This window comes from Lynx canadensis, chromosome B2 (genome assembly GCF_007474595.2).
Source record: "Lynx canadensis isolate LIC74 chromosome B2, mLynCan4.pri.v2, whole genome shotgun sequence".
Lineage (NCBI taxonomy): Eukaryota > Metazoa > Chordata > Mammalia > Carnivora > Felidae > Lynx > Lynx canadensis.
In genome coordinates this window covers 143,756,692-143,784,419 of record NC_044307.1, presented here as the reverse complement: position 1 = coordinate 143,784,419, position 27,728 = coordinate 143,756,692, and the positions used below count along the sequence as shown (strand labels likewise).

General features: G+C 39.3%; 1 protein-coding gene across 1 annotated transcript; it reads left to right on the top strand.

The window, feature by feature from the left end:
- Positions 1–1,591: 1,591 nt before the first annotated feature.
- On the top strand, positions 1,592–27,728 carry RSPH3 (radial spoke head 3). The gene is given in 9 exon segments (XM_030317126.1): positions 1,592–2,058; positions 7,804–7,891; positions 19,542–19,683; positions 21,444–21,477; positions 21,479–21,587; positions 22,607–22,810; positions 24,374–24,536; positions 26,609–26,695; positions 27,236–27,728. Coding segments are annotated over 9 exon segments (1,629 nt in total). The 3' UTR covers positions 27,571–27,728.

Below are 27,728 nucleotides of genomic sequence, written 5' to 3'. Positions count from 1 at the left end.
AAAAAATTTCAAATTATGTCCCAATAATCAAAACCCTCTGGGGCTTTTAACCTCAGAATAAAAGTTCATCTTTATGCTGACCTACAAGGCACAAAGATCTGAACTCATTACCTCTGACGTCATCTCCTGATGCTCTCCTCTGCTCCACCCACCCTAGCCTCCTTACTCTTATCCTTGAACACACCTGGTTTGTATGTGCCTTAGAACTTGGCACTGACTGCGTCTTGGAATGTTAGTCCCCAGTTTCACGGCTTCACCTCCTTCACATCTTTATTCAAAGGTTACCTTCTCAGTGAAGCCTTCCTGACCAATCTGAAATCTCTAGGTCCCCCTCCACCTCCTGGCCAGTGGTTTCTCCTTAGCTCTTAGAATTATCAAACATATGTATTTACTCACTTAGAGTTCTCCAAAGACCCCTTGGGCTTTTGAGCCTTTGATCAAGCCATTCTGAATGCACTTCCCCCCAAGACCTTCACCAGTAAAAACACTGTCACCCGTCAGACACAACTAAAAATGTCACTTTCTCTTGTAATCGTTATCCTAAGTTACCACGAAATTCAGTGATCAGACCTCAAATCTTCACGCAGTGTTTTTACCTCTAGCACTGCCTACACATCTCTATGTTAGGATTGTTTATACAATACCTCACTAGCTTTCGGTCTTAATCTTCAAAGTACAGGAGGAATTTAGATCTCAATGTAACCGCTTATCATTCCCCAGCACAGTTCTAAGTATTTTATACTTATTAACACTTTGAATCCTCATGACAAACCCTTACAAATTCTCTTACCCTCATTTTACAGATCAGGAGAATGAAGCGCAAAAAACTTGCCAGAGGTCGTGGGCCTCGCACACGGCAGAACGTGAGTTCAAATCCGCCCAGCACTTGGCTGAACTGAGGGAGTACATGCACGTGCAAATAACTGATCGGTCGGGGATACACACACTTCAGATACAGGAACTCTAACATTTTTAACGTTGTTCATACTAAAACTAAAGCACCTGCATTTCGAAGCGCAGACCCCACCCCATGATGCTTCGTTCTCCAGAGTCTGGCGCCTGACAGATTATGATATAGGAGGCCTAAAAAAAAGACTCAACACAGCACCCACCCCTCTGCCAAAATTAGGGGTCTGAGGGGCGGCCCCTGCAGCTCCGCGCATCCGTGGGTCCTCTGAGGTGCTAGCAACAGAGCGGTAGGCGAAGGAAGGCGGGAAATGCAGACAGGGCTGCGGAGCGCGGCGGCAGCCCGCTCCGGAGGCGCAGGGGTGGCGGTGCTGGGAGACGCCAAGAAGCCCTCCCCCGGCCCTGGCACGTAACAGAGCTGGGAGCCCGGGTGCCACGTGTGTGCGATCACAGGTGAGCAGCGCCAGGTAGCGGCGCGACGGGAGCAGAAACGGCCGAGGGCGCCCCTTAAGGAACGGGAGCACGTGGGCCTGGGAGAATGGCGCCGAAAAGCCAGACTCCAAACTGGGGACGAGGACGGCCGCGGTGCCTGCCAAGATCCTCAACACCGCCCTGCCCGACTCGCCCGGGAGAGAGCTCCTAAGCCGCACACGCACCTTCCGGGGAGGCGTGCGCGCGCGCGCGCATGCGGAGGCAAGAGCCGGAAGTTCCCCTGAGAACGGGCCTTCCCGCGAAAACCGCCGGCCGGAACTGCCAGGAGGTCCCGCCTCCGGGCGGAACTCCGGGTTGCCGGGCAACCGCGGTGGGAGACGCAGGCTGGCTCGGTGTTCCGTGGGGCAATCCGAGTGTAGCTCCCACCTCCTGTCCTGGCAACTTCCTTTCCCGGCCGCCTTCCTTCTTGCCGCCTCTCCTTGCGTCGGGGAATCCCTGCCCTTGGCAATACGTACACCTCTCCGGCTCCCGAGACCGCTTAGCGCCCACCTGCTTGAAAGCCGGTACTCACCCGAAGCGGAGCAACCTGGCCTCGGGCGTGGCCTCCACGCTGACCGACCGCACCTGCTCGGCCATGGGCACCTACACCTACACCTACACCAGCCGGCCTCGGGCCCTGCCCTGCCAGCGCCGCCGTTACCGGGACCACCTGATGCAGCTGTGAGTGAGCAACCGGCCCCCTGAGTGGTCTCCACCTGCCCCCATCCCGGGACCTCGGGATTCTGGCCCCTTCGCCCTGGCGACTCTGCCCACGCTGCTCTCTCCACTCCACATCCTCCGAAATAAAATCTCTTCCCTAAAGAACTCCCCCGTGGCGTGGAGGAATGAAGCAAGGGGCACGGGTGGCCTCCCTTAGTTAACTTTTAGTGATAATGAGTTGCTGGCATGATCAATAACATGTACATGAAACCCCCTTGTTTCACAACGTTTGAGTCACTATTGTTGGCCAACTATCCGCACCTCACTAAGGGCATTCATGTACGTTTTCTTCCTTAGTCCACAGTACTGTGAAGTTGGTTTTGTAACTCCCATTATGCACATGAAGAAACAGACTGAAAGCCAAATAAAGCTCTTTGCACGCCAGTCTTTGGCCAGGAATCATCAGGTCATCCTTCCATGCTGGACCCCAAATTGTATTTTTACATTAATGCGTTTATTTGCAAATATTCAAATATCCATATGTATTATTATCCATAATAACGTTTACGACCCTTTCTAAAGCTTATAGTTCCTGCTATAAGCCTCAAATTTTGGAACCAGCAGAACTGCCCAAGAATGCAGACTCCCTGGAAGCTGAAACCTTTGTTGTCTTTTGTCCACCTAGGACTGTGCCTGACATACAGGGAGCACTCAAAACAAATTGTTGAATTAATGACTGAACATATCAGCTAAGTAACTCTTGATGCTTATTTCAAACATTTAGTCTAAATTCGTAATTGTCTTATGACAAATAAAAACCTTGTTTATAAGAAATGCTTGTCATGGGGCGCCTGGCTGGCTCAGTCAATGGAGCACGCAACTCTTGATCTCGGGATTGTGGGTTCGACCCCCATGTTGGGTGTAGAGGTTACTTTAAAAAAATAAAATAAATTTTTTTTAAAAAAAGAAAGAAAGAAAAAATTCCTGTCACTTTAAGGAAACCAGGATGGAAAATTTAAATTTATAGATGGATTATTTATACTGTAAAAGGTTTCAACTTAAAAACACTTTCAAAAACACTTTCTGGTGTCTTTAAGTGTTGCTTACAAATCATTACTAGTAAATTACACCAACAATGAAATAAGAATAAATGGTGTTTCATTAGGAATGGTTTTTTTTCATAGCTAGTTGATAAGCAACTTGTAGGACCTTGTTTATATTGAAGCAATCCATTGATTACAACCATTGGAAGCAGTGTGTACGTGCATGTGTTTGATTTTTCAGTTTAAAATTATCAGTGGTGATTTTCAGTTTATAAAATTAATGAATGCTTGTTGAAGCAAATGAAAAATACAAAATAAGAATGAAAAAGGCAAATGAATTCCCACCCACCTCTATTCCCACTTCCCTTAACAATCTTATATTATTCTTCTACACCTCTGTACTTGAGGATATGTACCTTATATAGGAGGTTTATTTCCAAAATAGAATCATACTACACATATTAATCTGTAATTAGCTTCCTCCCTGCTTTTTACAACCTCTAATTCTTTTTTTTTCCTAATTTCTTTATGTATACATACACATACTTAATTTTATATAAATAGAATGCTATCATTTATGCTTGGGTACATTCTTAGTGCACCACCCTCTTCCCTTGTAAACCTGCTCTTCCCTTCCTGCCCAGAGGGTAAACCATGTTAATGACCTTACATGAATGTTTCTGGACTTTTCTCCATATTTGCGTTTGTGTACAAATATATAAGTATTTACATACAAGTACACACAGGAGTTTTGTCTACTTGTTAGCAATGATAACATACACAATTCTCAACATCTTCCTTTTCTCAGTTAATTCTTTCTAGAAATCTTCCCAATTATTTTCAATAGCATGATGTGTCCTATACGGATGTACAACGTGTTACTAAAATTTTCCACTATTGATAGATATTGGTAGATATTCAGATATTCACATATTTTCCACTATTGATATTGATAGATACTCAGTTTGCTTCAAGTTTTTAACACAAAGAGGAAGATTTCAATAAACAACTTCATATGCTGGCCTTTTGATTTCTATGAAGCAGATTCCCAGGATGGGATTGTTAGGTCACGAATATTTTTAACATGAACAGATGGAATGATATGCCTTTCCTTTAGGAATGTTTAAACATATCTTTTTCCATACATCCTCACCAGCAATAGGTGGTAGGGATTTTTCTTTCTTCTTGGCTTTTGATAGTGTAAAAACAAAACTAAGATGTTTTCTCATTATTATATTAATTAGCACTAGGAGGTTTTAATCAAGTGAGCGTCATGTTTAGAGTGTTCTATTTTAAAAGACCACTGGATACAACGTATAGAACAAACTGAGGGAGAAATGTTAACAGTTAAGAGACTGAAAGAGTTTTGCAGTAGTCCACGTAAAAGACAGTGGTGGCAATGAGCAATGGATAGATGTGAAAAAGATTTGGGGAGGAGAATCAATAGGACTGCTAGGATGCAGGGAGTGAGGAAGAAAGAAGAACCACGGATGACTCCCAGGCTTCTAGATTAAGCCAATTGGGTGGTTAGCAGTACCATATAATTAAACAGAGAACACTAAAGAAGTAACAGTTTGGAGTGGGAGAGTGATAATTGGTTCAATTTTGAGGTTGCTTTTGAGATATCTCAGTGAGATGTCATTGAACATTATCAATTGGATATACGTTCCTAGAGCTCAGAGGAGAGTTCTGAGCTAAAGGTGAAATAAAATAGGGACTTTTAGGTATAAGGATTATGAGTGAAGTCTTTTGAGAATGGATATGGTCGACTAAGGCAAGAGAAGGCTGAGCCCTGAGGAAATCCTTCAGTATAGGAGGAGCTAGCCAACGCAGGGTGAGAAAGAACAGTTAAAGAAGTCCTAGAAAAAACAATCAGAAGACTATGGTAGTGCCACAGAGGCTAGAAAAGAGAGTGCTTCAGTGAAGGAGTGGCCAACTGAGCTGAACACTTCCCAGGGATCAAGTAAAATGCACAGTGTAACACGTCTGGGTTGTAAGTAACATGAAGTCAGGTTATCCAACAGTGGTTTCAATATATGATAAAAAAGCAACTTACTACCCTTCTCAAAATCATTTCTGATGGAGTACTATTATTGTGTAGGTCAATATTTTGTTTCATAGCCATACATAGCATATCATTTTAAAGAACTTTAAATCAGGGACACCTCGGTGGCTCAGTTGGTTAAGAGTCCAACTTCGGCTCAGGTCATGATCTCACAGTTCGTGGGTTCGAGCCCCGCGTTGGGCTCTGAGCTGACAGCTCAGAGCCTGGAGCCTGCTTCAGATTCTGTGTCTCCCTTGCTCCCCGCCCCTCCCCCACTCATGCTCTGTCCCTCTCTCTCAAAAATAAATAAACACTGAAAAAAACTTTTTAAAAGAACTTTGAATTAAAACATCAATTCTATGTTTTTCACTATTCACTATTGATACTCTGATCCCCCAGATTAAAATTTTATTAACATTTAAAACAATATCATTTGTGGGACACCTGGGTGGCTCAGTCAGTTAAGCAGTCAGTTAAGTGTCTGACTTCAGCTCAGGTCATGATCTCACGGTTCATGAGTTCGAGCCCCGCATCAGGCTTTATGCTGACAGCTCAGAGCCTGGAGCCTGCTTCTACCCTACTCGCCCCTACCCTACTCTCTGCCCCTACCCTACTCGCACTCTGTCTGTGTCTCTCAAAAATGAATAAGCGTTAAATAAAATATATCATTTGAAAATACATCTCTTTTTGCCTATGTGAGATAAAAGGTTTTATTTTTTTAATTAATAATTTATTTTTTAATTTACATCCAAGTTAGCATATGGTGCAATAATGATTTCAGGAGTAGATTCCTTAATGCCCATTACCCATTTAGCCCATTCCCCCCCAACAACTCCTCCAGTAACCCTCAGTTTGTTCTCCATATTTATGAGTCTCTTCTGTTTTGTCCCCCTCCCTGTTTTTATATTATTTTTGCTTCCCTTCCCTTATGTTCATCTGTTTTGTCTCTTAAAGTCCTCATATGAGTGAAGTCATATGATTTTTGTCTTTCTCTGACTAATTTAACTTAGCATAATACCCTCCAGTTCCATCCACGTAGTTGCAAATGGCAAGACTTCATTCTTTTTGATTGCTGAGTAATACTCCATTGGAGATAGATAGATAGATAGATAGATAGATAGATAGATAGATAGATATACATACACACCACATCTTCTTTATCCATTCACCCATCAATGGACATTTGGGCTCTTTCCATACTTTGGTTATTGTTGATAGTGCTGTTATAAACATGGGGGTGCATGTGCCCCTTCGAAACAGCACACCTATATCCCTTGGATAAATGCCTCGTAGGGCAATTGCTGGGTTGTAGGGTAGTTCTATTTTCAGTTTTTTGAGGAACCTCCATACTGTTTCCCAGAGTGGCTGCACCAGCTTGCATTCCCACCAATAATGCAAAAGAGAGCCTCTTTCTCCACATCCTCACCAACCTCTGTTGTCACCTGAGTTGTTAATGTTAGCCATTCTGACAGGTGTGAGGTGGTATCTCATTGTGGTTTTGATTTGTATTTCCCTGATGATAAGTGATGCTGGGCATTTTTTCATGTGTCAGTTGGCCATCTGGATGTCTTCTTTGGAGAAGTGTCTATTCATGTCTCTTGCCCATTTCTTCACTGGATTATTTGTTTTTTGGGTGGTGAGTTTGACAAGTTCTCTATAGATTTTGGATCCTAACCCTTTATCTGATATGCCATTTGCAAATATCTTCTCCCATTCTGTCGGTTGCCTTTTAGTTTTGCTGATCATTTCCTTCTCTGTGCAGAAGGTTTTTATCTTGATGAGGTCCCAGTAGTTCATTTTTGCTTTTGTTTCCCTTGCCTCTGGAGATGTGTTGAGTAAGAAGTTGCTGCGGCCAAGATCAAAGAGGTTTTTGCCTGCTTTCTCCTCAAGGATTTTGATGGCTTCCTGTCTTACATTGAGGTCTTTCATCCATTTGAGTTTATTTTTGTGTATGGTGTAAGAAAGTGGTCCAGGTTCATTCTTCTGCATATCGCTGTCCAGTTTTCCCAGCACCACTTGCTGAAGAGACTGTCTGTATTCCATTGGATGTTCTTTTCCTGCTTTGTCAAAGATTAGTTGGCCAAACATTGGTGAGTCCATTTCTGGGTTCTCTGTTCTGTTCCATTGATCTGAGTGTCTGTTTGTGCCAGTACCATACTGTTTTGATGGTTACATCTTTGTATTAAGCTTGAAGTCCCGTGAAAATATATCTTTGAAGTTAAAGAACAATGAGAAATTTGACTTACTTTTTAAACCTGATTCTGTGAATCCTTTCAACCCTTCAATCAAATTATTGTCAGTACTTGAAGGCAGACCCCTTTCCCACTGGCCATTTTCACATTTGTCAGTTAGCCCAACAGATTTACAGCCTAAATCCAGCTCTACCACTTGCTAGCTAGGTAACCTCAGGCACATTCCTTTCTCAATCTCCTTCCTCTTCTGTCAAATGAGAATCATAGTTCCCATCTGGAAGCTTATTGTGAGCAATAATTAAAATATGTGGAGTGGCTGGCATCTAATAAGCATTCAATAAGTGGTAGTCATTTGTCATTGAGTGTGTCAGAACAAAAATCTGTATTCTTAACATTTTTATCTTAGTCTAAATCCAATTAAAAATGAGTTGACTTGCATAGACCAACACTCTATTACCGTAGTTATTTAGTATTTGCTGTTTTACAGTGCTGAAGAGCCTGTGCATCATGGAAACATAATGTATGACAGAAGGGTGGTCCGAGGCAATACTTATGCTCTACACACAGGACCGCTGGTAAGTATAATGTGAATATTCTAACACAGAGCTTTTCAAACTAACTGTGCTAACGGACCAGTTTGATTGTTTTGATTTCTAATTTGTTGCAAACTAAAACTTTTGTAAAATAGAATATTGACAGACTACTGGAAAAATGAAATCTAAAAATAAAAAAAAGACATGCAAAATACAAGGCTGCTGGTGATTGCCAGGGGCTGGGAGAGTGGGGGAATAGGGAATTAGTGTTTACCGGGTGCAGAAGTTCAGTTTTGCAATATGAAAAGAGTTCTGGAGATGGATGGTGATAATGGTTGTACAACAATATGAATGTACTTAATGCCACTGAATTCTACACCTAAACATGGCTAAGATGGTAAATTCTATGTGTACTTCACTGCAATTAAAAATAATAATTAAACAATACAAAGCCCAAGATTTTATTAGGTTAACAGAACTTTGTAACACTGCTCTAAAAGTCTATAAACTTCTACTCTCAATTTCTGTAATTAAATTTTTGCAGACCAAACAGTTCATAGGCATCAGTGTAACATATTTAGGTTTGTTTAAATTATTTCATACTGTAATACTATTTTCATTATTTAGTCAAAAATTATTTTCTTTAATTCACTCAGTAAATGTTTATAAAGTTTTAGCACTCCTGTGCTGAGTACCTAGGATACAGAGATGATTAGGATGTGGCATGATATTAAGAGTGATGATTTCTTGGTACAGAAATGAAATATAGTTAAGTTAATATGTAAACACTGTATGATATATATGTGCCTAACACCACATGGTGACATGTGGAATATTAGACATTTTGAAGCATGAAATATACATCAAAACCACCTAGAAAACTCACTATACCCGAGATCTACTACATTAAAACCTTCAAGGGTTGGACACAGGAATGTGCATTATTAGTAACTTCCCTAGGCAGTCCTGGTACAGCCAATTCAGGGACCAACACTGGAAAACAACAGCTCAAATATGCAATATGGATATGTGTTTCGGCATCTTGTGCCAGTAGGAATGAACCCTGGCACATCTAGAAGTAAAGGAAAAAAGAGAATCACCATTTTTTTAGGTTTTTTTTTAATTAATATTTGATGATTTGATATACTTTTTTTTTTTTTTAGTTCTCTAGTCAGTTATTCAACAATTTAAACCAAAAAGTCTATACTGAGGGGTGCCTGGGTGGCTCAGTCGGTTGAGTGACCAACTTCAGCTCAGGTCATGATCTCGCGGTCCGTGAGTTCGAGCCCCGCGTCGGGCTCTGTGCTGACAGCTCGGAGCCTGGAGCCTGTTTCAGATTCTGTGTCTCCCTCTCTCTCTGCCCCTCCCCTGTTCATGCTCTGTCTCTGTCTCAGAAATAAATAAACATAAAAAATAAAAAATAAAATAAAAATAAAAAGTCTATACTGAGACTTCCAGTTCCAGACAAGCAGGGATTCACCAATCCCTTCCCATTCCTCCCTCTTTCAAGTGAAAAAGCCTCAGACATAGCCCAACAAGCAAACATAGGAGACTCTGGAAGTGGAAAGAAGCAAGGGAACTGGCTGGGGTCCTCAGGATTTGAGCGAGATAGTGGTGAGTTCCCTAAGTCTTCTTTGTGCTGCCTGCATATCCCATTCAGAGCGCTGGAAAAGCCTGCAACCTGGAACCACAACAGGCACAGGCCTGCTCCTTCTATCTATCCAGAGACTAGGGGAAGGGTAACCGAGCAGAGCAAAACCTTTTACTACCCCTCCTCCAGCCAAACCCCAACAGAAAAACTGTCCTGGCCCTCCCAGTGGAGTCAGCGAGACTGAGCCAGGCAAACTGATCTTCCAGCCCCGCGTGCAACAACACCACCACACTCATCGGTGCTCTGATTCCCTCACTGAGGTGGTGTCAACATGGGTGGAGCAGGAAGCTGAACTTCCACTCCTACCCAGGGGCAGGGAGATGGTAAGAAATGGTACAAGTTGGTGCCCTACATTTGCTGGGGTGACAGCAGCAGAGCCACGAGGGAGCTGAATTTTCAACCCTGCCTGTCAGCAACAAAGCGAAACAGGTGGGATAAGGCAGGGCTGGTCAGAGCTCCACTCCTCTGCACCCCAGCACTGGTGTCAGTTGACAACAGCAAGAAGCTGAAATACCACCCCTACCAGGCACCTAGTTGACCCTCTGCTTTCACATGGGGCCTAGCAGGATGCTGAACTTCCATCTCCACCCATGCCTGCTGCTAAAACAAAAAAGCATGACTTGCTGCTACACAGATTAAATAAGATCCAGAGTGTCATATCATAATACCCAAAATTTCCAGGATACAATTAAAAAAATCACTCATCCTACCAAGAACCAGGGAAGTCACAACTTGAAGGAGAAAAAATCAACCAAGAAATGACAACACAAGATGACTCAGATGTAGAAATTACCTGATGAACATTTTAAAGCAATGATCATAAATGAATTCAGCAAAGTTGCAGGATATAAAATCAACGCACAGAAATTGGTTGCATTCCTATACACCAACAATGAAGCAACAGAAAGAGAAATCAAGGAATCGATCCCATTTACAGTTGCGCAAAAAAAACCATAAAATACCTAGGAATAAATCTAACCAAAGAGGTGAAAAATCTATATGCTGAAAACGATAGAAAGCTTATGAAAGAAATTGAAGAAGACACAAAAAATGGAAAAAGAGTCCATGCTCCTGGATAGGAAGAATATTGTTAAATGTTGATACTACCCAAAGCAATCTACATATTCAATGCAATCCCTATCAAAATGACACCAGCATTCTTCACAGAGCTAAAATAAATAATCCTAAAATTTGTATGGAACCAGAAAAGACCCGAATAGCCAAAGCAATCTTGAAAAAGAAAACCAAAGCAGGAGGCATCACAATCCCAGACTTCAAGCTATACTATAAAGCTGTAACCATCAAACAGTATGGTACTGGCACAAACAGACACTCAGATCATGAACAGAACAGAGAACCCAGAAATGGACTCACCAATGTTTGGCCAACTAATCTTTGACAAAGCAGGAAAAGAATATCCAATGGGATACAGACAGTCTCTTCAGCAAGTGGTGCTGGGAAAACTGGACAGCGACATGCAGAAGAATGAACCTGGACCACTTTCTTACACCATACACAAAAATAAACTCAAATGGATGAAAGACCTCAATGTAAGACAGGAAGCCATCAAAATCCTTGAGGAGAAAGCAGGCAAAAACCTCTTTGATCTTGGCCGCAGCAACTTCTTACTCAACACGTCTCCGGAGGCAAGGGAAACAAAAGCAAAAATGAACTACTGGGACCTCATCAAGATAAAAACCTTCTGCACAGAGAAGGAAATGATCAGCAAAACTAAAAGGCAACCGACAGAATGGGAGAAGATATTTGCAAATGGCATATCAGATAAAGGGTTAGGATCCAAAATCTATAGAGAACTTGTCAAACTCACCACCCAAAAAACAAATAATCCAGTGAAGAAATGGGCAAGAGACATGAATAGACACTTCTCCAAAGAAGACATCCAGATGGCCAACTGACACATGAAAAAATGCTCAGCATCACTGATCATCAGGGAAATACAAATCAAAACCACAATGAGATACCACCTCACACCTGTCAGAATGGCTAACATTAACAACTCAGGTGACAACAGAGGTTGGTGAGGATGTGGAGAAAGAGGCTCTCTTTTGCATTATTGGTGGGAATGCAAGCTGGTGCAGCCACTCTGGGAAACAGTATGGAGGTTCCTCAAAAAACTAAAAATAGAACTACCCTACAACCCAGCAATTGCCCTATGAGGCATTTATCCAAGGGATACAGGTGTGCTGTTTCGAAGGGTCACATGCACCCCCATGCTTATAGCAGCACTATCAACAATAACCAAAGTATGGAAAGAGCCCAAATGTCCATTGATGGGTGAATGGATAAAGAAGATGTGGTATAGATATATATCCAGTGGAGTATTACTCAGCAATCAAAAAGAATGAAGTCTTGCCATTTGCAACTACGTGGATGGAACTGGAGGGTATTATGCTAAGTGAAATTAGTCAGAGAAAGACAAAAATCATATGACTTCACTCATATGAGGACTTTAAGAGACAAAACAGATGAACATAAGGGAAGGGAAGCAAAAGTAACATAAAAACAGGGAGGGGGACAAAACAGAAGAGACTCATAAATATGGAGAACAAACTGAGGGTTACTGGAGGGGTTGTGGGAGGGGGGATGGGCTAAATGGGTAAGGGGCATTAAGGAATCTCCTGAAGTCATTGTTGCACTGTATGCCAACTAATTTAGATGTAAATTTTAAAAAATAAAAAGTAAAATTTTAAAAATAAATAAAGCAATGATCATAAAAAGTGCCTCAGTCAAAAGTGAATAATTATGACCATTCTTAAAACAAATGAAAAACAGAAAATATTAGCAAAGAAATAGAAGATCTACAAATGAACCAAATGGAAAATATAGAACTGAATTATGCAATAACCAAAGTTAAAAACTCATAGGGCAGTTATCTTTCGTTTGGTTTTCAGACAGACGGCATTCTCTAATCGTCACTTTTGGTCAATTACTAAGAAGCGCTGTTCAAAACATCGTAATACCTGAGTTCAGCAGAAACGGCTTACAATTGAGAAAATGCCGCCTCTTGAAACGGATACAGAAGTGGAAACTGAAGAGGTTTTAAAGATGGACCATCATATGGTACAGGAGCTTACAGACCTATGCTCGAAGATAAAGAGGCTACTGTCAGAGCACTTGGAAAAGTATAAGAGAATTGAAAAAGAACGGAAACGTGCAAACCCGGTCAGTCACAAAAACGAATTACAGAAATAAATGAAAAACAAGAGAAACTCAGCATGCGGAAAAAAAGGGAAAAGATAGAAGAGACATCTAGAGAATCTCTCCAAGAGTTGCAATCCACGCATAATAAGAATACGTGAAATAGATGGCAAAGCAAATGAAGCAGAAACAATAATTCAGGAACCAATAGAAGAAAATTTTCCAGATTTGAGGGACTAACTAGATCGGTAAGTAGAAAAGCTCATAGGCTACCAGTAGAACTTAACGAAAAGAAAGCAACACTTTGGACATACCCTAGTGACGTTAAACTGGAAGATAAAGAAAAAATTCTACAAGTATTCAGAGAAAGCAGGTTACTTATAAAGCGGTAAAAGTCAGACTGACCTGGTATTTCTTTTGCAGCTCTAAATGCCAAAAAGACAATGAAGCAATGTCTACAGAGATTTAAGGGAAAAATAATTTTGGGCCAAGAATTCTGTATCCTGCTAAGTTATCATTTCTATACGAGGGCAACTGGAAGGCATTCACAGATATTCAGGAGTTAAAGTATATCACCCAAATGCTGTCCTTGAAAAATGTGTTAAATGATGTTGCTGCAACCCATAAACCCATAAGTTAAAACAATTCAATTGTAGTGAGACAATTGTATGAAAAAAAAAATAGGGTAAAAAAAAAGTGGGTAAGCATTAAAGCTAGTTAAACATCATTAAGATTAAATTATTAGCTGTAGGGTTATAAGACTAAGTGCAAAAATAGATTTGTAAGTTCAATCTAAAATTTCAGTTTCTCTCGTTGTAAACTGAAAAAGTGTGGTAAATGTTTAATTTAGAAAGCAAGTAAGTGCTGTTATTTTTAGTATGTAATGTAGATAAAGATATGCATGCTCTTCAGCTAAACATAAGTAAAATAAAAGGGCTTTGTCAGTGTGGACAGGACACATAGAGTAAAGGCATTCCAAGTGTTAATCTGACAAAATGGGAAATCAGTACAGTTTTATGTCCTCTATTTTTATTATAGAGGGGGAAAAAAGTAACAAGTTTATAATGTGAATACTGTGTAAAAAGAAAATTTCTAAATCCCTGGTTGGGGAGGTGGTAGATGAAAACCTTGTTTTATGTACATCTTGTCCAGGGAAAATCAGTAGTTCCTGCTTCATATAGTAGTTCATTCTAAGTAAATTTGACACTGAGATAAGGTTACAGGTAAATTATAGTATGCCAGTTTTACAGATTGGAGAGGAAGTGCGAAAAACAGCAAGGAAACATTAAAATTAACATAAAATAGATTGACAGAGGTGAATTATCACACTCATAATCAGGCTAAATACCTCTGTTAAAAATTCAAATTGGGTCAAAATCAGTCTCTGAACCTGAATGTTCACATTTGTACAAAACAAAGGATAAAGGAATTTAGAGATAATGAAAACCATAAGTCATAAAAATTGAAGTAGGAGCAACGTTTTTATCAGAATTTAAGTTATAATAAAGTATAAAACTGTAGTATGTAATATTTAAGCTTTGTGTGGTAAATAACATGGCATTCATATGTAAAATGATCAGTATCTGAGTAGTAGTTTTACTGATGTATACATAGTTATTTTAATTGTAGACTTAAAATTGTTTCATTTTATGTACTTAATAAAGTAATTCTTAACATAAAAAAAAAAAAACTCATAGGACAGACTCATCAGAGCTGACATAGGGAAAAATCAGTGAGTTCAAAGTCAAATTGATGGAAATTACCCAGTTGGAACAACAGATAGAAAATAGACCACACACACACACACACACACACACACACACACACACACTGCATCTCTTAAAAGAGCAAAAGGATAAAATTGGAACACTACAAACAAATCCGTACATATAAATTCAGCAAAATAAATGAAATGGACAAATTCTCCAAACTATAAACTATCAGAATTCACCTAAAATGGAATAGATATTCTGAGTTGCCTTATAACTATAAAAGACATTACATTTCTAATTTAAAGGCTTTCAAAAAAGAAATATCAGGCCCATATGGTTTCACTGGAAAATTCTACCAAACATTCCTCATTCTACCAAAAAAATCCTCATTGATTTTACATAATTTACACAATTTTACACAGTCTCTTCCAGAAAATAAAAGAAGAAGGAACACTTGAGGTAATCAGCATTACTCTGATACCCAAAGCAGACAAAGACACTAAAACAAAACTATAAACCAATAGCTATCATGAATGTAGATGCAAGAATTCTCAATAAAATATTAGCAAATATAATCCAGCAATATATAAAAGATCATATGCCATGACTAAGCAGGATTTATTCCAGAAATGCAAGGGTATTCCAACATTTGTACATCAATGTAATCCACCATATCATATAGGTTAAAGAAGAAAAAAATCCCATGATCATATTTATTGATGCAGAACAAGCATTTAACAGAATTCGATGTTCACTGATGATAAACACAGCAAGTTAAGAATTGAGGGAAATTTTTTCAACTTTATGAAGAGCATCCACAAAATATCTACAGCTTACCTATCATAGCTAGTGATGAAAGAATGAATGCCTTCCCCCTTTAGACTGGGAAAAAAGGCAACGATGTCCGCCCTCACTGCTCTTATTCAGCATAGTACTGGAAGTTCTATCCAGCACTAGGCCCAGATCAGAAAGAAAGAAGTAAAACGGTCCCTAATTGCAGATGACATTATTACATACATAGAAAATCTCAATGAATCTATAAAAAAAGCCCTAGAACTAATAAGTGGGCTGAGTAACATCACAGGTACAAGGTCAACATACAAAAATCAGTCATATCTTTGTATAGAGAAATATAATAAATCTAGAAAGGAACACACGGAAAATAAAATTGTAAACACAATACCATTTACAATCACTTCAAAACACCTGGAATACCTAGGTATAAATCTAACACAACATGTACAGGATCTATAAGATAAGAGTTACAAAGTGCAGATGAAAGAAATCAAGACCATCTAAAGAAATGGAGAGATATGCCTGGACTGGAAGATTCACCACAGCAAAGATGTTAATTCTCCTCAAATTGATCTATATCACAATTTCTATCAATCTCAGCAAGATATATGTAGGGCTAGACAAGCTTATTTTAAAATTTGAAAAAGAAGTATAAAGTGGTAGGAATCACTCTACCCAACATTAAGGCTTATCATGTATGACATTAGTAATCGTATTAACACAGGGCAGTGGAGGAATAGCTATATGGAACAATGAAACAGAATAGAAAACTCAAATGTACCAGCACAAATACACTTGAATAATTTTTGACAAAGGGATAAAGAAGTTCAATAGTGGAAAAATAGCCTTTTTAACAAATAGTGCGGGAGCGATTGGACATCTGTAGACAAAAAAATTACATGAACCACAACCTAAAGAATACACCATACAAAAAATTAATTCAGATGGATCATGAATTTAAATGTAAAATGTAAAACTATAAACTTTTAGGAGAAGCACTTCAGAATCTCGGGCTAAGCAGAGAGTTCTTAGATATAATACCCAAAATACAATCCAGAGAAGAAGCATGGTAAATTGGACTTAATTGAAATAAAAAATTTGTGGGGCATCCTGGTGGTGCAGTCAGTTAAGCATCCGACTTCGGCTCAGGTCATGATCTCACAGTTTGTGAGTTCCAACCCTGCCTCGGGCTCTGTGCTGACATCTCAGAGCCTGGATCCTGCTTCACATTCGGATTCTGTGTCTCCCTCTTTCTCTCTGCCCCTCCCCAGCTTGTGCTCTCCCTCCCTCTCTCTCTCAAAAATAAATACATAAATAACTTTTTAAAAAATTAAAAACTTTTGTGATATGGAAAACCCTTATAAGAGGATAAAAACACAAGCTACAAACTGGAAGAAAATATTTGCAAACCACATATCCAGCAAAGATCTTAAATTTGGAATATTAAAGAATTCTCAAAACTCAGATTAAAAAAAAAATCATCCAGGGGTGCCCGAGTGGCCCCACGTCGGGCTCTGTGCTGAAAGCTCAGAGCCTGGAGCCTGCTTGGGATTCTGTGTCTCCCTCTCCCTCTGCCTCTCCCCCACTTGGGTTCTGTCCCTCTCTGTCTTTCTCTGTCTCTCTCTCAAAAATAAATGTGGGGAAAAAAACTGTTGAAAAGCTGAAACTTTTAAATAGTGATAGTAACAAGAGTGAGGATGTGAAGCGATTGGAATGTCAAATGGTACGTTCCCTCTAGATAATTGTTTAGTAGCTACTTATAAGAACTAACAAGTCTTACTTAACTGTTTGAATCCACAATTTCTCTTAGACATTATCCCAGAGAAATGGGAACTTATATTTACATATAAACCTGTAGGGGGCACCTGGGTGGCTCAGTCGGTTAAGCATCTGACTTCAGCCCAGGTCATGATCTCACGGTTCATGGGGTTGAGCCCCACATCAGGCTCTCCGTTGTTAGCACAGAGCCTGCTTTAGATCCTCTGTCCCCCCCCTCTCTCTGCCCCTTCCCTGCTGGTTCTCTCTCTCTCTCTGTCTCTCACTCAAAATAAATAAATAAACTTTTTTTAACCTGTACATTAACAAACATTCATAGCAGCTTTATACATGATAGCCAAAAACCAAAAACACATCCTGAGTGTCTTTCAATAGGTAAATGGCTAAAGAAACCTGGCACTTCCGTGCAATTAAGTACTACTCGGTAACAAAAAAGAAAGAAACTATTGATATATGTAACAACCTGAATGGATCTCAAGGACATTTGGCCTAGTGAAAAAAAGCCAATCTCATAAGGTTACATACTATATGATTCCTTACATGTAACATTCTCGAAAAGACAAAACTATGAAGATGGAGAACAGATTAGTGGTTGCCAGGGGATAGGAATGAATATAGGACTTAAGAACTATAAGGCAATACCCAAGAGAGCTCCTTTGTGGTGATAAAACAGATCCCTCTGTTGATTGGGTGATAGCTAACATAAATCTGTATTTGGGATAAAACCACATAGAACTATACACACAGACATAAACACAAGTCAATGCTTGTGAAATTTGTGAAAACTGAATAAGATCTGTTTATATTTTACCAGGGTTAATTTTCTGATTTTGATATTGTGCTGAAGTAATATAAATTATATATTGCAGGAAGCTGAGTGAAGGGGACAAAGGACTCTACTATTTTTGCAATCTTTGATCAATGATTTCAAAAGAAAACTTTTTAAAAAGTTCTTTTTTAAAAAATATTTTGACTAGATTATGAAACAGTTAAGTAGGGCAATGTATTAATGTATTTCTACAATGAACTTACTTGCATTTATGTTATCCCAAATCTTTCCAGAGCTGACATTAATAGTTCTGTTCCAGTAAGAAAATGGAAATAAGTCAAGCATGATATTTGGAATAATGTAGAATGAACACAGGAAAAAAGCTTTCACTAGATGATCCCAATAATAATACTATGATATTAGTAATTATATTAGAAAAATGGAAGTATAAGTGATTCTTTTTTCTTCCTTTTTTAAAGAAATACGGGTAAATTATCTTATAATAAAAGGAAATGGTAACTACATAGAGGAGCTTTCCTATGTCAGGCATTATGTTAGGCTTGTTACATTATCTGATTTGTTCCTTGCAAACAAAAACTTTAGATATATGTTATTGGTATTGCTGTTGTACAGAGAAAACAGGATATCTGAAAACTTAGGTTGTTAGTCTGAGCTTTACTAATCCTAGTAATTAATGAACTGAAGACTTGGCATCTGAGCTTCAGAGCCCAGTGCTCTTCTTTCTACTATTTAACGCTCATTTGGAGAGAGTTCATGATAGTGTTAAGTTAGAAAAAACCATATAAAATGTATGATTATCACAACTGCAAAAAAACTGTGTGCATTTAAATGACAATAGCCAGGGTATTAGGGAAATGGGATTATGGGATATTTTCCTTTTAAAAAATTTAATGTTATTACATTGGTATTTCAATTAAAATGTTTTGCAATTCTAATTTTAAATATTAATTTTTTTCATGCAAAGTACTTTCATATTTCCCCTCTCTATATATTTACCTTGAAATAAGACAGGTTAGCTATAAGAAATGACCACAGGGGCACCTGGGTGGCTCAGTCAGTTAAGTGTCCGATTTCGGTTCAGGTCATGATCTCTCAATTCATGAATTCGAGCCCCACGTCGGGCTCTGTGCTGACAGCTCAGAGCCCAGAGCCTGTTTTGGATTCTGTGTCTCCCTCTCTCTCTGTCCCTACCCCACTCATGCTTTCTGTCTCTCTGTTTCTCTCTTAAAAATATATAAACATTAAAAAAAAATTAATGACCACAAAATGAGATATAGATATGAAATCAAGGACCTCTAAATACTGCAGAATACTGTGAATAATTATATTTTTAATGCCTTAGTCACCTGTTGTTTTGTGCCCTTGGACAGGCTTTGTTTGGGTTAAGATGTTTTCTTTGTGAGCTAATACATTTTTTAAGGGAATTTTGTCTAAATGAAATTCAGATTTTTTTAAAAATCCTGGTGCTTTTCAGTTCCTTAATTACTGAGTAGTTATATAGTATACTGGGTTCCTAAGCACCGAAGAAATTCGTGGTAAAAAAAGCTTGAATGGGGAAAAACAACTTATTAGATAGGATTCTGTCACTGTTTATTCCAGTTAACAGTCATACTTTGAAGTATGCTTACTTACGTGCTTCATCAGATAACTATAATTACCTGACAAAGTTCAAATAGAATTGTAATCATTAAATCAGAAAGCATTATATGACAGATACTTTCATGCTATCCAGGAATCACTTCTGCAATGGCAGTTCTGTGTGCTTTGAGAAAGATTTTCTAACTTTTAGAAGCCTTTTCTGTCACTCAGCCTGGGCAGCCTGATCCTATAGAGATTCAGAGACAGCAACAGGCTAAGAGGAGGGCTCTTGCCAAAAAACGAGCTCAAGAACAGTTCAGACCACGAACACCCGAGCCCGTGGAAGGCAGAAAGCACGTGGATGTGCAGACAGGTATGTGACCACGCCATTGGCATCATGCCTCCTTGGTTTGCCCAGTTTTCTAAGTCCGTTCATTTTTATTTGGCTTTTCCATTATTTACATACCTGTTATGCTGTGCAGTACTGCTCCGATCACATGGTAGTAGGAGTCCATTCATTAAACAAATTCATAGACTATGTTATTACATCAGGTATGAGATGGGGTTAGAAAAGAATTTGATGACCAAATTAATTCTGTCTTAGCCCTTTTCACATACTCGTTTCCCAAACTGTGATTATTTCTCCCTTTTTCTTTTTATAGCCCGACATGAATCACAGCTGGGACCTACAGGAGGAAAGAGCAGGGTAGTTCCATCTTGGCACTTTGTCTGTCTTTAAAAAGGAATGAACTCATCCAGATCTGAGTCCTCCAACTCTCTCACCCCTGCCTTTTCTGTTCTCTGCTTTTAATCTCCTCTCACTGCGCATATTCCCCCGGGGCCACACAAGCTCTGCTGGGCCAGTGCCAGGCTTTCTTGCTTGTCTGCCGGTTCTGAGCTAGGGAGGCTTGCCTGGACCTAGAGGTCCCAGCTGTGTTGTTGTCAGAATCTTGGTAATCAGACAATACTTGGTGTTTTCCTTGGACTGATGTAACTATTAAGGATTCACCTTGGGGCGCCTGGGTGGCTCAGTTGGTTGAGTGTCCGACTTTGGCTCAGGTCATGATCTCGTGGTCTGAGTTCGAGCCCCACGACAGCTCAGAGCCTGGAGCCTGCTTCGGATTCTGTGTCTCCTTCTCTGTCTGCCCCTTGCCTGCTCATGCTCTGTCTCTCTGTCTCAAAAATAAGTAAAAACATTAAAAAAAAAAAAAAAAAAGGATTCACCTTGCACCTTGTCAATGATGAGTGGCTTCATCAGTTATTTCTGGGTAGTTAGGGCAAATGGAAGAGAACTACTTCATGCCTTTTCCCCCTACCCTGGGGCCAAGTCTAGAATGAGGATATGTCTGTAATTAGGCAAAATAGTTGTAAATCTGTAAGAGCTAAATTTTAGTGTTTCTTTATACCAGCAGAATATTAAATGATACAGGAGCAACCACTTTGTGTTGAGTTTTCCTACATCTCGGAAACTATTCCAGTCCTCTATGTGTATCTCCTTTCTTTATTATTAGAAGGACTCCTTGTGATGGTAATTATGATCCCTTTTACAGATAAAGAAACTAAGGCTCTAAGAAGATGTAACTTGACTAGGTCCTATGTTCAACATCTGACTCCAGTTCTCATGTTCTTTGCATGAGAACCACGCTGACCTTGCCTCACATAAATTATTCCTAAGGTGAAATCTGTTTTCATAAGCCTGCTTATAATCTATAGCCTAGAGGGAACATCAAGTAACATAGGGACATGGTGCATAATTTTTTAAATATCCAGGAATTTTCAAATCTTTACACATTTACCATCTTAGAACTCAGTTATATAGGTGGATTATTAACTTTTCATCCCCAATTATACTTTGCATCTTACAAACATCTAGGCCTCATGTTCTCCTTTAGTTCTGTTTTCAAGTACAAAGCTCAGTGCTTTCTCAACATTCAATAAATGTCCTAGCCTGACTAGCCCTTGGGTCTTCCAAATACATAAAAATGCTTAGTACAATATGTGAATTTAGTCCCACATTTGAGCACTTCTTTTCTGATCCATTTAATTCTGTTTTGAAGGAGCTAAAGTTTCAATACACATATATGCCTAAAAGAGACCAGAATTTCAAACTCAATGCATATGGTATTCTCTTAGAAATGTACCTTGAAGAAATTGCTGACCGCATAATAGGTTGATGTGGAATGCCAAACAGATGCATTTTTGGACAGACCACCAACACCACTCTTTATTCCTGCCAAAACTGGCAAGGATGTGGCCACCCAAATACTAGAAGGAGAGGTACAGTACTTTATCTGGACTTCCCTCTATCTTCTTTATAAACAGGTTAAGTTAGGTTTAGTTAAAAGCTTACAAACCACTTCATAATCAGAAAGATTCTACTTATTGGATTTCTTTCCAACTGTACTTATAATAGTTTTATCCTGAAATAGCATATTCTGATTTCTCCTCTTTGCAGATCAGAAATAAAAATCATTAGAAATATTTTTAGAATGTCTGCACTTTGATTTTGTGTGTTCGCATACTTGATTAATGTCTGAATACAAGGTAAATGTGTACCAAAAAAGAAAAATAGCCTCTCTGGTATAAGATACTGGTATAAGAGGTCCACTGTTAGCTGCTTATAAATTATATAATTTTCATTAAGATAATCTCCCTATGTTAGAAAAAACCTAAAATAATTTCATCTTCATATCAATGTAGAATACATAAATAAACCAGTTTATGAAATGGAGAAGAGAAGCCATGCTTATGTGCATAATGACTTGGGTGAGATTTAAGACTTGAAGGAACTTGAAAGAACTTCCACTGAAATTGAGAAATAAAATAAGTCTTCACAAACTACATCCAAGGGTATAGCTGCCTCTAAACCCTGGAGAAGAACCACCAAAATGCCCTTTATTCTTGTTCCTTAGTTCTTCAAAGTGTTAGTGAAAACAAACCAGTAAAAATTGAGTCGAAAGGGCAAAAACTGAGAAATACAAGGATATTTCTTTCAGGTTTCAGAGTCTGCTCTTAAAATTATTGAGTATCAGGGTTCATTTTGATGGCTCTGTAGGTCTTTATATAATTTGGACTCAAAATGATTTTTGCCTGTAAATAAAATGCTTATTGTGTGTGCCCTGTGGGGCTGTGTTGAGTGTTGGAAACCATTAAGTAAAGCACCATCACAGCATCTATAGCACACACAAGATCCTCAATAAACAGTATCCTGTCATGACTACTTTTCTGGATGTTGTTTCTTTCAGCATTTGGTTCATGACTCAGATTTTAAATTTGCTTTGTTTTGTGTGTTTAAGCTCTTTGACTTTGATCTTGAAGTTAAACCAATGTTAGAAGTTCTGGTGGGAAAGACCATTGAGCAGTCTCTTTTGGAAGTAATGGAAGAAGAAGAGTTGGCTAACCTGCGGGCCAGTCAGTATGCGTATGAAGAGTTACGCAACGTGGAACTTGCTGAAGTCCAGCGACTTGCAGAGCAAGAGAAACGACACAGAGAGGAAAAAGTATAGAACTCTAGTTTTCTTTCTTAGACAGTCTTTGGATGTTTAACAGATCATGTTCTGAATCACACGTAGTATGTCATAGAGCTAGAGATCTTTGCAAATATGTTAGAAAAGAGTTTGTTGCTCAGTTATCTCCTATAGTTCACAGAACTTTTACACACAGAAGCACATTCTTTAATACCAGCTTACGTATATGTACCTAGAGTTCCCAAAAGTTTCTAAATGTAATTTTAATTACATTTGTAATTACATTTAATTTCATTTGTAATCACATATGTCCCGACTGAAAGGCAGTCTTACATATCAAGATTCCTAGCAAAGGAAATGTATTGGTTTTTCCATAATCAGTGGCAGAAAAGTAGAAGGGAAAAGTGGACTAGATTGGGGATGGGTGTGGTGGAGAAGCAGAGGATCCAGACAGAATTCTGGGTCTTTTTTCTCAGTGGCCAGACCCTTCTCTATACCCTAGGGATTCTCCAGAACTTCTTTGCATAATATTGCTTCACATTACAAGTTTTTAGAACTTTTAATAAGAAAAGTTCTAGGATCTAGTTTTTAAAATATGCCAATAACCTTCAGTTAGGAAATGATAGGCTCAGTCATCTTTTAAGACTTTTTCTGGGTCTGGTAATAATTGTCGCCCTCTGTTGGACACCGAATGTATAAATTATGTAGGAGTGACTGAATACCTAAAAGAGTTCAAACAATTTCCCAAAGAGTCTCACTCACAGCACAGAATAGCTTAGTTGTTGGGATATTCTGCTCAATACCTAATTAAATTGACTTTTAGTTTTTCTCCAAAATGAATAATTAATTGCGTAAAGGGCATAGGGCTTATGGTAGAGATTATGCAAATGAAGACCATTTGTTTACAAATGTAAAATGATCAGTGGCAGTATTAGCTTTATTGAAATAATCAGTGAAATGCTCATCAAAGGAAACTTCTTGTTTATTTACTATTAGGAAATACACTGTGAAAACAATGAAGAATACAAATCGTCTAAATTTATATTTACTTAAATTCTGAAAATAGACTTAATAAGAAACTACGTTAATTTTCCCACTTCCACATGGGAGCAGAGAAGATGGTTCATTAGCTCTATAGATATCCTATGGTCTACAAAAAGCAACAACAAAAAAAGGTTTATAATTTTCAGAATTTTATGAATTCAAAGAATCATTACAAATGACACAACTCGTTGGCCCAGGTACTTTAAACGAAGATATCTGAGCAACTATAATTTTCATATTGGTAGTTTACTATAATACTAGTTGCTAATCATAGTTATATATTATTCTTTGCTAACACCCATACGGTCAACCGTGCACGTGTTGAAATTCTTTTGCTTAAATGGATCAGCAGATGAATTTCACCCGAAGCTCCATCCCTTGTTTGACTTCTTGTTTGAAATTCTCTAAAACCTTCATGCACCATTAAACGGATTCCTCGCTGTCCACGTTTTGATCCAAATCCGCGTCCAGATTCTTGCCCTCAGCACACGCGGCGCTGGGGGAGGACGGCGCGGCTGAGTAACCGTGTGCGGGCGTGTCTTGTGCGTGCAGGAGCGCCGGAAGCGACAGCAGTGGGAGGTGGTGTACAAACACAGCGAGACGGCGCAGAAAGTGGCGGCGCGCGTGTTCGCCCAGCGGTACCTGGCCGACCTTCTCCCCTCGGTGTTCGACAGCCTCCGGGACGGCGGCTACTTCTACGACCCCGTTGAAAGAGGTTTGTGGGGGTGTTGTCAGGTCACTCTGCTACTGTCCGCTTCCTCTGAATGCTTCCAAGTAATCCCGTGCCCGTTTCCGTTCGGAATTGGAATCTATCTTTGAAACCAACTCTGAAAGTCAATTCGAGTCGTGTTAAGTTGGTACTATTACTAATGAGAGGTATGCTAGAAAGACCTGGACTTGTCTTTTGCTGAGAAGCAGCACTGGGCAGTAGGAAGAACTAGGACCTGATGTCAAAAACTTGAGTGCGGGCCCCAGTTGCATCCTGGGTCAGCTGTATGACCTTCAATTTCCTCATGGGTGAAATGAGGATTATTTAGGAGCTAAATGTCAAAACATGTGTGGAACACAATGTGTATAAAATATGTGTGTACGTACTTGTAACTTTTTCTCAGCTGACTCCCTGTTCTGCTCAAAAACCCTTAAAGTCTTCATTCGCTTAGGTGTGGACACCATCCCAGGGCCTGTATTAGGTGTGGGAGATAAAAACAAGGAGACCTGTCTCTGAGCTTAGAGAATCGCACCTGTCAGCTCTCTGTCCACCCTCTGAGCCCCACCCCTCAGCTAGTCAGGCCAAATGAACAGTTTCTCAGAGCTGCCCTCCTTCCTCACGTTCAGAAGCATTTAAATTCACAAAATGTGTACAGGTCCTATTTCAAATGGCTAATAGTATTTGGGGGCAGAGTTCAGTAATATTAATTTTCACTGGTTACAGATTCGATTCAGTACACATGCATAAGGGGTCAGATTACAGACAAATATTATTAGTTTATATTGTACTTTACCATTTCTGTAGTATTTTTTATACATGATAGCATTGATACCAGTAACCCTGGGGGGTAGATAGAGCAGGTCAATTCCCATTTTTCAGAAGTAGAAACCGAAGCCCAGAGAAGTTAAATACCTTCTCCCAGACAGGCAGGGAAGCCATTAGGCCTGGGACTCTGACCCCAGGTCCAGTGCTCTTCCTGTGCTTCGTTGCCGCCTCCTTGGGGTCTAGCTAGACTGCTGTTAGCCACACAGAGTCTGGTAACCTTTTTTCCCCTCATGAATTGCTAAAAAAAAAAAGAAAAAAAAAAGTCACAGGTCATTGAGAAGCTTGCAAATGAGATTCATGCCTCAGATTAAAAAATTATTTATAGTGAATATAATATTCTATTATACTCTCTATTGTCACCCCATTGAAAAGTAACAGATGCTACCCCCTCCCCAAAAAAGCTATTTTGAAACATTAAAATGTATATTGTAATGGATCATATTTTTTAAAAGGCTTACACAGTAGATTTCCATTTCAGTTTGAACAAATTTATCACTAATGGAAGCACCTAGTTTCTGACCCATTTCTAGATGGCCTTGTTCTCAGATACTCTCTGATCCTTGGTCAGCTCCTCATGGGCTCCGGGCTTCAGATGGGAGCATTCTTTTTATCATCTTGGTTCAGTCCCACATTTGTATTGCATTTGGATTGGAGTTCTGCTCCCAGACCCACATCTTCCTCCCCACTCCTGAACCCACCCCCTCGTCTACCTCAGATTGTATCTGTGCAGTCAGCTCCAAAGGCTTGGACTCCAAGGAAGGCTTCATAGTTTTGAAAATACTGTTTTTACTGCAATAGAAAGGAAATGGACCAAAACATACAGAGAGAATGTGGTAAAATTAATGTTGTATAAGTCTATTTGATATTTTGAGTATTAAGAAAACAGTGGGGGGGGGGTTGTGCTGGGTGGCTTAGTGAGTTAAGCCTCCAGCTGTTGATTTTGGCTCAGGTTATGATCTTGAAGTTTGTGAGATCGAGCCCATGTCAGGCTGCACACTGACAGTGCGGAGCCTGCTTGGGATTCTCTCTCTCTGCTCCTCCCCTGTTCTCACGTCTTCTCTCTCTCTCTCTCTCTCTCTCTCTCTCTCAAAATAAATAACCTTAAGATAAATAAGTAAATAGAACTGTGTTAATGAGCCTTCAACATTAGGGGGAAAGCACAGATTCTTCCTATCTATAATGATTCATAAAAATCATTATAATGAAATTATAATGAATTTCATTTTAACGAAATTAACTTTTTTTAATTACAGATATTGAAATAGGATTCCTTCCATGGCTAATGAATGAAGTTGACAAAACCATGGAATACAGTATGGTGGGAAGAACAGTGCTTGACAGTAAGTTGTTTTATTTTATGTAAAAGTCATTTCTGAGGCTCCTGGCTGGCTCAGTCAGTAGAGCATGCAACTCTTGATCTCGGGGTTGTAAGCTCAAGCCCTGTGTTGGGTGTAGAGATTACTTAAAAAAAAAATTTTTTTTTAAAGAAAAGTCATTTCTGAAATGTTCCAGTAGAAAGAATGAATAGAAGAAAGATGTTAAATTTTATAGTTTTAGTTTTTAAAGTTTCATTATATCAATTGTATTAACAAAGGCACACATTTTTACCCTCAATAATACTTTTGGTTGTTGTATTATTTGGTCAGAATCAATATCTTCTGTCATTACTTTATAAATGATATTCTGGTAAAACACGCATTGAATGTAATTCATATTCAGTGCGTTAAGTGGCACAGAAGTTAAATGTGCTGATATCGTATAAAAGGTTACGATACAGGGAAGGGATGAGGCCTGGTGAGTGCTTTATAGTCCTCTGTAAGTCAGCATTATAACTACCCAAATCCGAACAGTCAGTGATTTTTCCACATAAAATTTTTCAGTGTTGATTCGTGAGGTGGTTGAGAAGAGACTGGCTGCGTATGAGCAGAGGGACGACCAGCCCCCGGCCGGGAAGCCTAAGGACGAGCTCGGGGAGTCCGGGAGGATGACAGAACCACCAGTGGGTTATGAACTCCAGGAGCAAAGCACAGCACAGCCACAGAGGCCACTTCCGGGAAGAGACTCCCTGCAAAGAACACCAGATGATGGAAGGTATATGGAGAGTGTGTTAGCCCAAGAAACGAAGCTTATGGAAGAAGCAGAGTATGAGCAAACAAAAATAAGGAAAACCTCGGGGACAGAAGTGCTACAACCAAGGGGAGACTTCCAGCCATGAAACCAATCAACGGCCGGTCAGCATTGCAAGCAATCAGGTAATGGTGCGCAGGCCCCCTCAGGTTATGGAAATTATGCTGCATTTACTCAACATGTCTTTTTGTCTACTGGATTGGACAAATCAAATATGTTGAAATAATAAAACTAATTAAAATGAAA